The sequence below is a fragment of the Pogona vitticeps genome, chromosome 3 (genome assembly GCF_051106095.1).
Source record: "Pogona vitticeps strain Pit_001003342236 chromosome 3, PviZW2.1, whole genome shotgun sequence".
NCBI lineage: Eukaryota > Metazoa > Chordata > Lepidosauria > Squamata > Agamidae > Pogona > Pogona vitticeps.
The window spans coordinates 235,709,843-235,721,274 of record NC_135785.1 but is presented as its reverse complement, the minus strand read 5'-3'; the positions used below and the strand labels follow the sequence as shown (position 1 = coordinate 235,721,274).

The following is an 11,432-nucleotide window of genomic DNA, read 5'->3' as shown; positions in this document are numbered from 1 at the left end:
TTTCCGGTGAGCGATGGCACATCTAATTCACCAAATTACTCTTCTGTAGTGCCTATCACTGCAACACACTTATTATTGCATGTATAGCATTTAAATTACTAAATTTAGCCCGCCCCCCCGCCTCCTCTCCTTGCGGGCACCCACGACCCTCAGTTATCGTAAAACCTTCATTTGCGGTGTGCGTGCGTGCACGCGCTTGGCCACCCCAGGAGCGGCTGCACCCCCCGAGGTCTGCCCCGAACAGGATCGTTGTGCAATGTCACAGAGGAGAATGCAGGTGGAACTCCTCAGGAGGCGGCACGTGATGCCAAGAGTGGAGTTCTGCCTTGCAAAGGACCTCACCGAGTTGCATTTTATTTTATTTTGTTGCGGGGAAGGGAGGGGGGCTCACTTAAGGCAAGCTTTGCCCCCCACTTCAGCGGTTCGTTCCTGTCACGCGTCAGAGCGAGGTTCCCACGAGGGGAACCAGGGAGTCCGAGAACGCGTCCTGTCCCTCGCGTGCTCGTCCAACTCCGCCGGGGCGCTTTCCCAGAGCTTGCTGGTAAGTCACCTCAGGAGTGTGAAGGCGGGCGGCATCAGGAGCGCGGGAGACCGTCGGAAGTTTTTTTCCCCTCAAGCAAGCGCGGGGCTAATTGCCGTCAAGTGGCCCGCCTGGCTTGAGGAGGCAGGCGGGGGAAAAGACTGGCCCTGGGCTTCTCTCTCCACTCTCCTCCCCCCCCCGTCTACCAGTCCAGCCCTCTCTCTTCCTCCCCCTCCCCCTCCTCTTCGCCCTGCTCGCGGGGCAACACGAGCCAGGCTGGCGGCGGCGGCGGCGGCGAGCGCGTGTGCCCGTGCCGTGTGGCCGAAGGCAGGGCTACTGCCGCCGCCGCCGCCAATCCCTGCCGCAGCAGCTCGGTCGAGCCGCCAGGCTGCGCTCTCGGGCCGGCTCGGCGCCTGGCTGCGGTCCCCGGGCTGCCGCCGGGGCTCCGGAGCGACACAGCCTCGCGGGGAGCGGGCGGTGCAAGCGGGCGGTCCCGGGACGGCAGCTGCTGCTGCAGCGGGAGGAGCCGGAGCGGCTCGCTGCTGCAGCGGGAGCCGCCCCGGCTCGGAGCTCCGCTTGGCCGGGCTGCGGAGCGAGCACCTGGCGGCGCCCCTCGAGGAGAAAGCGGCGGCGGGTGGTGGTGGGGGGCGTTGGACTTTGGCGGCCAGAGGCCGGCTGCCGCGGAAGCGCCGCCGCCGCCGCCGCCAGAGGTGCCCGCGCAGCTCCTCCCGGTGCCCGGCATGACTTGCAAGGGCTCATCGAGCTGGGGGCTTTGGGTGGCCCCTTTAGCTGCGTTGCTGTCTCTGCGAGGTAAGGAATGGAGCCTGTGGCGAGGGAGGCGGGGTGGGCACTGGGGGGGGGGGGGCGCGACTGTCGGGGCGACGGAACAGCAGCAGCATTAACCCTTGGCCAGGCGTGAGCAGCCTTTCCTCCCTGCGCGGAATTCGAACTCCCAACTTTGGCACCCGGGAGCGCGCTAAGGTGGCGCGCTCGGGTCGGTAAGGCAGCAGTCGGAGCCCTAGCTCAGGGGGTGGGGTGCCTCCTGGAAGAGATGCCTTGTGCTCGCCCGAGCAAGTAGCTGTGAAGTCCAAGAGCTTTCCTTCCCCTTTTCCTGTGCCGCCCTGAGCGCCCCGATTCTTTTGCAAAATCACCAGACCTCCCTCCTCTCCACACTCTGCAGAGAGAAATCGTAGAACGACGAAGAATCTATACAGCGTGTATGTGTGTGTGCATGTGTGCTTCTGCCTGTGCCTTTGGTTTGGGAGGCAAAAAAAAAGGTCCTTTCTGATTATGTGATCTTTGAGGAGCAGCAATTCTAATCGAGATTTTATTATAGGCAACTGGGAATGCTTTATTCTCCTTGTTTAATTGCTTTGGTGTGGACATTCTGTGTTTTCTGTTTTGTTTTCAGAGACACCTTAGGCAAATCATTTATGTGCACAATGATGTACTCTTAAAATTATGCAATATGAAAACTGTTTTTAGTTCTAAAAAATACTACTTTGCTATGACCATGGGCCACTTTCCCAACTGCATGCATCATGCAGAAGTGCTGTCTTAAAAAAGGAAAGGATTCCACCCCCAAATATCCTTTACTAATTTATCCTGTACTTTCACTACAGTATACTGTATATTTTCATTTTTTGTTGCCTTCTTAATACTATAATTCATTTTCGTTGGATCACTTTAATGGGTTGAAGTTCCTTTAACTTTCAGGTATTCTCTTGCACGCTGTTTTCTTCCTCTGCAAGTGTGCAGAAAAGTTTGATGTAGAAAAGCTTTCATCAGTACAGAAGCACTAAAATGTGTTTTATAAAGATCTGTTTAGCAGCACAGTCCTGTTGGCTTTGGAGAACAATGTACCTTAGAGTTCACTGGGGGTTATTCTCAAATAAGATTTTGGCCTACAATACTTATATTTGAAGCCAGATTTAATCTAATCTTCACCTTAGCTTTATGTATGGCTTTTATGCTAATTGTTTATATTTTACTATGGCAAAATCTTCTTGGCATACATAGTCAGAAATGGTTTTCATACAGTGGAGTAACTATTTCTGCATAATCCTTGTTAAACCCCCAGTAATCGCAGGTTCCAACATTAGCATGTTTGTGGAATTAAGATGTATTCGGTTTGATATGCGCAGCAGCTCCCATGTCCCTGCAATGAGAAAAACAAATCCAGTATCTTTGGTCGTTTATTACACAAAAGAATTGATTGGGTACTGTTGGAATCAGATTTGTTTTTTAATATTTGCACAGGAAGTGCAGGTGAATTTCACTTTGTTTAGAAAACATGGTTTCCATGCAGTGAATGTGCCTGAAAGAGTGGAGCTATAGGTATACTTATGTGGAAGCAAATATCTGGAGCTGATTGGTCTTAATTGTGGGTAAGGATGGCTCCATTTATAATAGCTAGGAAGTTATCTTTGAGCAAGTTGTAGAGTTCATTGCAATGCCCTTTTTAAAATAAAAAGTTTGGGGAAGTTGCAAATTGAGCAGTTTTGCAAACAGATCAGCTTTAAATTTGGTAGTTTTACAGAAGTGTAGTATATCATTGTTGCTGTTGGTTTGTTCACTTGAAAATGTTAAGTTACAGTCACCGTGTTCTTAAGATCTATGACATACTATTTTCCCCCTCTTCTTGCTAACTTTTAAATGTCACACCCAGAGTTTTAGCAAATGGAAGATTTACTCAAGAGAGAAAAGATTCTGACCTCTTTCTGCTTCTCAGTCTCTCTGTCTCCTTTCATTATGTGATTTGGTCAGAGTGTAAACTTTTTCTTTTTTAATTCTTGCCAGTAAGAACTAAAAATTTCACAAGTTTTCTACCTTTGAATGAGATTATGAGTCTTGTGCATTTCTTTACCATTCTGTTTTAGCAAAAAGGTTGCATTTTTGGCAAGAGCCTTTACACACAAAATATAAGCATTATTGCAGAAAATACCAGTGGCTTTCTCTTCCAAAACCTGCTGCTGGGCAGGTGGGCAAGGAATACAATTGTGCTATTTCCTGTGCAACAGAGGTTGAGCAACATAAAGCCAAGGGCCACATTCAGCCCTCCTGGAGTCCCAAGCCTGGTTCTCTGAGGTTTCCCAGAGGGCCGTGCCTCATCGCGATGATATCATCATATGGTGGCTGCCCAGTATTTGTGGATTTTTTTCCATTTCGTAAGGTTGAATCGCCTTTCCTGATTATTGGTAGTAAGAGCTTTGTAGTAAGTAAACTATGCTGGTCTATTTAATCTCACTGCTTTTACTTCCACCACCATTGGAATGTAGCCTCCAGGAATTTAGCTGGAATTGAATCTGGCCTTCAAAATTAAAGAGGTTTTCCATCCTTGCTGTATGCACTAGAGGAGGATGTTCTTGTTTCTCATAGGAAGTGGGGAGTACAGTACCCAGAGATTCTTGCCAACAGCTATTGACTACCATGAATCTGTTTAGGATCTACAAAACAACAAAGGATGATGGCAAAGGGAAATGCCATTAAAACACGGTTGGAACCATGGTAGTTTTCATTTTGAGATTGGAAGGCTCACCTAACATACCGTTGCTTCAAAGTGGTTCAGGTCCGACTCCCAGAGATGAGATTTGGCATTGCTTTGAGACATGCCCTGCCCCTTGGTATTTGGATCATCTGTTTTAAAAGGAAGCAGTGTTTCCACTTCTATCAAAGCCTTCTTAACCGTTATTCATCACAGTGCAGCAGAACAGATTTATACTTCCTTTTGTCTGTGTAAGCTACTCTCTCAATGCCTGCATCAGTGGCAAAAATAATTACATGTTCTCAAGTTTTTTTGGGTCTAAGATTTTCTAATTATAAACCATTGCATTCAGAATGACAGCGGGATCTGTATGCCAGATCTGGGCGGCTGATGCATCTGTAGTGCCTAGATTTGTTCTCCATTTCAGCGGTGATAATTTGGAAGTCCAGACTTGTATTGTAGAGTGGTTACCCACCTAGCATTTAGCAAATGAACCAGGTTTACATAGTGGCACTTTGTTATCCTCTTTGGTCCTTCCTAAAAAGTGTGCATGTCTGTGCTGAGGGAGGAGCAGACGTAGGCATGCACTTTCCCATGTTAATAAATACTGAAAAATTACTGGTGCCTCTTGTTTTGGAACAAACCAGAAAGAGTACAGATATTCAACTAATATAAGCTATTATCGGCAATTGAAAGATGCTTGCCTAAGATAACATTGTAATGTACTGCACGTAAGATTTTTGTATTACATTCCTCTTATATTTCTAATAGTCCTTTTTCAGCAAAGCTATCAGACTCATCATGTAAACTTTATATGGCTAGTCATACTTATATATTGAATATAAAACAATGATAAAACAATCCAGACAATTTAGTGCAATTCAATAAATAAAACAAACAGATGCAAGAAAACATAGTAAACAGCCAGATTTAAACCTGATGCAGCAGTGGGGCACCCATTGGCCCTCCAAGGGGAGGACACTCCATAACTGGGGTGCCACAGCAGGGAAGGCCCTTTCCTTTGCCTCCATGTAATATTTCCTTGCTGCTAGCAGGGCACAGAGTAGGGTCTCCTCTGTAGACCTCAGAGTAAGACATGGCTAAGCACCTTTTTCAGGATTACCTCTGTAGATCTCAGTGCTCAGGCAGGTGTACTCAGGAAGAGGCACTGCGTTAAGTATTGAGTTGTCCATAGAATGAAGTTAACATTGAATTTAAAATAATTTGACATGTAGGTTTTGCTTGATGATTGAGGTCAGACAGCTCTTTTTGTTTTACTCCGCACTGTAATTCTCTCCCCCAAAATAAAAACTTATCATTAACTTTATGATGGACGAACATAATATGTCCTGTGGCCTGGCTTCCCTCCCCAAATCTGGTTCAGAAGGTGATTGCATTGCACCCTGACCCCTTGAGCTGCAGAGAATACTGCAAGCCAGGATGCTTTCAGCAGGATCTTCTGAAGGATAACTAACATAGTGTGCCTCCCTGTTATACAACAGGAAGTAGAGGCACTACACATTCTAGATCTGTATTGGAATGAATAGATGGCATATTATTGGCTACTTGGTCCTAGCCTTAACCACTAGAGAACATTTTACATCTTACGGCAAAATAAGCATTACTCCCCATGGTACCCCTTAGGGGGGTATTTAGCTACTCTTTTCTGGTGACTCATCTGTTTGTCAGGATTCTACTACAGTATACTACTTTTAAAAAATGTAGTATTCAAGAGTGCTTGTAAATAGCTTCGTTCAAGGGGAATTGCACACACAACGTATTTAGAACTCTTCAAAGCAATAAGCTAGCTTTCCTTGTTTTGAAAGGCACACTTATGCATCAGAATAGCAGTACTGTACAGTACTGTAAGTTGTGGTCTTTGTGCTTCCTGTTGGTACTGTTGCCTCAGGGTGCTTATGTGGTCATACATTTTTGTACATTGAAAAGTGCTTGAAACATTTGCTGAGGTCTAGATTTGTATGTTAGAGCAGTATGTCAGGGAATGAATTTTCCTTGCTGTGATTTAGAGCAGTGGTTCTTAACCTTGGGTTACTCAGGTGTTTTTGAACTGCAACTCCCAGAAACCCCAGCCAGCACAGCTTGTGGTGAAGGCTTCTGGGAGTTGCAGTCCAAAAACACCTGAGTAACCTAAGGTTAAGAACCATTTAGAGTAGACATCTCTGTTGGAGGCAGCTAAGACTTCTACTCTGCTGCATCCAGAATCAGGGACTTCATGCTTGTCTTTCCTATGAAGTGGGTTGTCCCTTAGCTTTATAACAAATGTTATGGTTTTCTCGTAATCTATTATGCTCTCAGTTTAGTACTTGCTTTTGAATATAGTTTCTCTATGTAAACATCTCAGTTTTGTTGTGGTGATTGCTCATACCTTTTGGCTTCATCCCACCAGACCCATCAATTTGCAATACTTGGAATTCTGAAAGCACAAGAGTCCGCTTGTGATCATGAAAATCTGAGACACAATAAACTAAAACAGTTAACCAATTCTAGTTCTTTTCCCCTGTTCTTCCTCCCTCCTTTTCATGCATGTGAACACACCCACTGCTGTGTTCAGTATTTCTGAGGTGGAGTGGGCAAAGTGAGAGCCAGGGCCCACATGTGATCCCTGCTTTTAGTCCTCCCCTCATGGGAAAAATGCAAATTTTATGTTCCTGTAAGATTCCAGAAGTGATTTGTTTTGCAGTAGAATGGATTGAAGTACTTCCTCACCTTCCAGAAACTCGAGATCTACCAAAAAACAAATGGAACCAGAAGTGGACTTCTGGCATAATTTGGTTTTCATTTTGGATAATTATTGATGACATTGGGTCTTATGCAGCTGCTGGTGGATCCTGGTGGCGGAAAATTGGCCTCCAAAACTTCCAGGGTTGCCTGTCCTTCCTGTTCAGGAATGAAGTTGTGAACATAAACTCATATAAGTGAGGATGGCTTGTTACTATATGTCCCTGTGTTTCTTTTCTATCTTTGTCTCTCTAATTTTAGGATGTGTTTATGTAACAAGTGGATGCTGTAGATATCTAGAAATACAGTTTTTGGTACCATTTAATCCATATTAAAGACTCCTTGGAAAAGACCTTGTTGGGAAAGTGTGACGGCAAGAGGAGAAGGGGACAACAGAGGATGAGATGGTTGGACAGTGTCATCGAAGCTAGCAGCATGAATTTGACACAACTCCAGGAGGCAGTGGAAGATAGGAGGGCCTGGCGTGCTCTGGTCCATGGGGTCACGATGAGTCGGACGCGACTAAACAATTAAATAACAACAGCAACAATACATATCCTGGTGGGGTGCTTGTGCAGGGTTTCCATGCACATTTTAAAATGCATGCCTGTGCGTTACGTATTTGTCCAGGAAATTCTGGTTCAACATGGGTATTTTTGGCAGCGGCCAGTGTGGAGATGCTACTGCTTTCAACTGATTATATACACTTAAAATTGCAGCATAGTTGAATCATGCAGATTAAAGGAGAGGAGGCTGTATACAAAGTAAGAGGGTTTTTTGTTATTGTTGTTTCTGTACTTGTATTTGGTCTAATCGAATTCCATTAAAATGAGACCTTTTGGTGATTTCTTATACACATGCATACTCACGCTTCTTTGCAACTGCATATATATGCATCTCTTGGTTCAGTTTGCAACAGATGAGGCAGGAGTCTGGATGTGATCAGACTGCCTGTAATTGATGAGCTGACTGTCACAATATTTCATCTGGTAAAAAAACTGAGGCTACTCTTGAAGGATAACCAGTGTCCTTTCATCAGGAAGTCTTTTCCTCCTCCAAACAGGATCACTTTCACATTGATTCATAGTGAGTCTTGATTACTGCAATCTACTTTGTCTGGGACTTTGAAGACAGAAGCTTCAACTAATGAAGAACGCTGCTGCACATTCTCACTGGGAGAGAGTTTATAGATGCCAGTACTTCTGGGCCCAATCAAATCAACACATTCTAAAATTCTAAAGCCTTATATGACTAAGGAATCCATGAATGTCAATTGTTTCATTTTGGCTCCGGTGCCACCTGATGTCTGTGTAGGAATTACAGGCTGTGTCATTTTGCAGCAGATTTCAGGTGGTGGGTCAGAACAACTGATTCCTATTTATTGCTTTGTGAAGAAATGAAGATGGATGTCTGTTTTGTTTTAAAATCAGGGAAGGAAATGAATGTAGCTAGCCATCTTACATGAAATCAAACAATTTTTTTAGTCTAGCTTAGTATTAGCTATATGTGGGATAGAAATGGTATGATTCTCCAGGCATTGTTGGAATCCGGTTCCCATGCGTCTCAGCTACCATGGCCAGTGGACAAGAACGATGGAAATTGTAGTCTAAGAACGTCAGCAGTGGTCCCCAACCTTTTCAAACTGCAGACTGTTTTTGGGGTGGTGGGTGGGGTCCGTGCACCTGTGGGCGGGGCACCCGCACGTGTGTGTGTGTGTGTGTGTGTAGGTAGGTGGGGCACCTGCCCCTGTGTGGGCGGGGCACCCATGGTTGGGCCTTGGAGCACCTATGCGTGCATGGGTGGGTGGGTGACCCGTGCGTGCATGCATGGGTCAGTGGGGCAACTGCATGCATGTGGGGGGCATGTGTATATGCGTGCGTGGAGGGGATGTGCAGGGGGGTGGGAGATCTGTCTCCACAGCCTGGTCCTGCCAAGGCCATGGACCGGGGGTTGGGGACCTCGGATCTAGAGGACCACAGATTCTCCACTCTGAGCTGTACTGTCAGCAGTAGCAGATCTCCATGGTTTCAAGCAGAAATCTTCAGTTCAGAGACTGAACCTGGAAACCTTGGGAGGTGAAGCGTGAGATGTACTATTGAGCTGTAGCTGTTGTCCAAGGTATGTCAGGCATACCTCTTCTTTCAGGTTTCTGTACCGCTGCTGAGTTTTGTTAATATTACATTTAACTACATTCAGCCCTGGCAGAAATGTGTGTCATTTTTTAAATAAATAAGACTATTGCAGCCGCTCAGCAAATTGAAGGAGAATCTATTTTGATAATCTTCTAATATGATTTCTCTATATATCATATGAGCTCAGCAACTGATAAATAGGTTGTTCTCTTGAGACTGCATAAAGGAGGGATTGATAGCTAGACAATAATTTTTCCAAGGTAATAACGAGAGTTTGAGATTTCACTCTGATATGTTTTGATTATAGATGGAACTTTATTTTTTTTTCTCCCTGCCTGATCTGTTTATAAATAGTTGAAGCCTTTACAGGTAGAATATAGTTCTCTGTTGGTATGAGAAGTACTGTATTCCATTAACAATGTGTCTGATCCAGTATCCATTCCAGACTAAGAGTACTCAGAGGATGCAGAGAAAGGAAGGTGCATAACATCCTGCAGTATATAAGTGTGCAATAATATTGGAATACAGTCAGCCCAATATCCCAGGATATGATTGTTATATGATAGGTTTTCACTCATATTGTGAATACATACAGTATATCACAGAAGTGAATACACCCCCTCACATTTCATAAATATTTTAGTATATCTTTTCATGTGACAACACTGAGGAAATGACACTTGACTACAATGTAAAGCAGTGAGTATACAGCTTGTATAAGTAGGCATATTCTAGAGGGGCAGGGTAAAAATCCAATAAATAAATAAATATAACAGTGTAAATGTGCTTTCCCCTCAAAATAACGCAACAACACAGCCATTAATGTCTAAACCGCTGGCAACAAAAGTGAGTACACCCCTAAGTGACAATGTCCAAATTGGGCCCAAGTAGCTGTTTTCCCTCCGTGGTGTCATGAGATTCGTTAGTGTCAGAAGTCTCAGGTGTGAAGGGGGAGCAGGTGTTATTGCTCTCACTCTCTCAGACTGGTCACTGGAAGTTCCACATGGCACCTCATGGTAATGAACTATCTGAGGATCTGAAAAAATTGAATTGTTGCTCTACATAAAGATGGCCTGGGCTATAAGAAAATTGCCAGAATCCTAAAACTGAGCCACAGCACGGTGGCCAAGACCATACAGTGGTTTAACAGGACAGGTTCCACTCAGAACAGGCCTCGCCATGGTCAACCAAAGAAGTTGAGTGCCCGTGCTCAGTGTCATATCCACTGTCTTCGGACAAACGCTGGCTCTATGGCTTGGAAACGGGGATGAGCACTGCCCCCTAGAGTCAGACATGACTGACTAAATGCCAAGGGGAACCTTTACCTCATCATAAAACAATATATGTAAAACTAACAATAGTACTGTCCTTGTTGGGTATACCTATTAATGTAGCATTATGACTAACCCTTGTTGATTCTGTTTTACTTGCCCTTGAAAGCTACTATACTTTTCTCAGATCGGGCGCCCATGAAATCTCATTTGGTTGTCCATGAATTGATCCAAAGAGCAGTTGTTTTAAGACATGAAGATTATGTTTCTTATGTAGTGGGACCTTTGGTGTAAATACCTTAGCTAGAGCTCTCTTATTCTACTCAACCTCTGTAAGATTCCCTGAGAACTAAGGGTGGTTTTCTGATCCAGTACAGTTTTGGGTATGTATGTTTGGCCTAAGAGATTGTGCATGGCAAAGAATGATTCCTATTTCAAATACACATGCTGGTATTTCAACAGTATGAAGACATTCACAGCCTGGCTGCTCTGTGTTAAATTTCTCCAAATTGTCATTGCCATGCACATTTGATTTAATCTGCCTTCATGTTGCCTGGATCCTTTGCTTTGTTAGGTCAACATTTCCATAAAGGGAGCCAAAGTGGGATCGCTGTATTTTTCCTTTATAGGAACTGACATTATATCTATTGACACTTCTCCCTGCCATGACTAATCTGGACTAATCTGCAAATCCAACATGTTGGTTAGGAGAGGAAGAGTTTGCAAGACCCTTTGTTCCCCTTGGAAACAGAGGTGGGGAAAGTGACTTTTAGCACTTTGTGGATTGCAACCACTAGCCAGGGTGACTTGGGGGTGTGGATTTAGAGAATTGTATTTTTTTTTTTTTAAAATACCTCTGCTTCAAGCAGCATGGAAGTTTGGTGTCTTTGTGGATTTGATAAAAGTACTCTCTAAATTCCTTCAGAGAATGGGCCCCAATGAATCTCCAGATGTTATTGTAGTACAGCTTCCATCATCTCTGGCCATTGGTCATGCTGGGTGAGACTGATGGGAGTTGGAGTACAGTACCAAATTATTTGGAGAACTGCTGATTCCCCACTCCTGTCTTGTTACAGCAAACTTTACTGTCGTGTAGCACTGAGATGTACTTGAAAGAATACCTGGGCAGTTGAAGCTGATAGATGGAAGGATTATTGTTTAAAATTGGAAATATCATTAAAAAAAAAAAAGACATCTGGCAACCGTAGTAGACAGTATTCCTTGGTATAATTATCACCGTTTTATTTTATGATGCAGTTGTTTTTTAGATCAATAAAATAAAATTA

General features: G+C 44.3%; 1 protein-coding gene across 5 annotated transcripts in view; it reads left to right on the top strand.

Annotated features, from left to right (window-relative positions):
- The first annotated feature begins 518 nt into the window (after positions 1-518).
- Positions 519-11,432, top strand: part of IGSF11 (immunoglobulin superfamily member 11) — a 235,217-nt gene continuing 224,303 nt past the window's right edge. Inside the window, exon 1 of one of the 5 annotated variants that reach the window (XM_072993803.2) lies at positions 519-541. Coding sequence is in view for 4 of the 5 variants with exons in the window: in XM_072993804.2 (XP_072849905.1) it covers positions 1,261-1,330 (70 nt within the window). In the remaining variant the exon portion in view is untranslated. Of the gene's footprint in view, positions 542-842; positions 1,331-11,432 lie in introns of those variants that run through there. The other 4 variants (XM_072993804.2, XM_072993805.2, XM_078389968.1 and 1 more) reach the window with 4 other exon arrangements.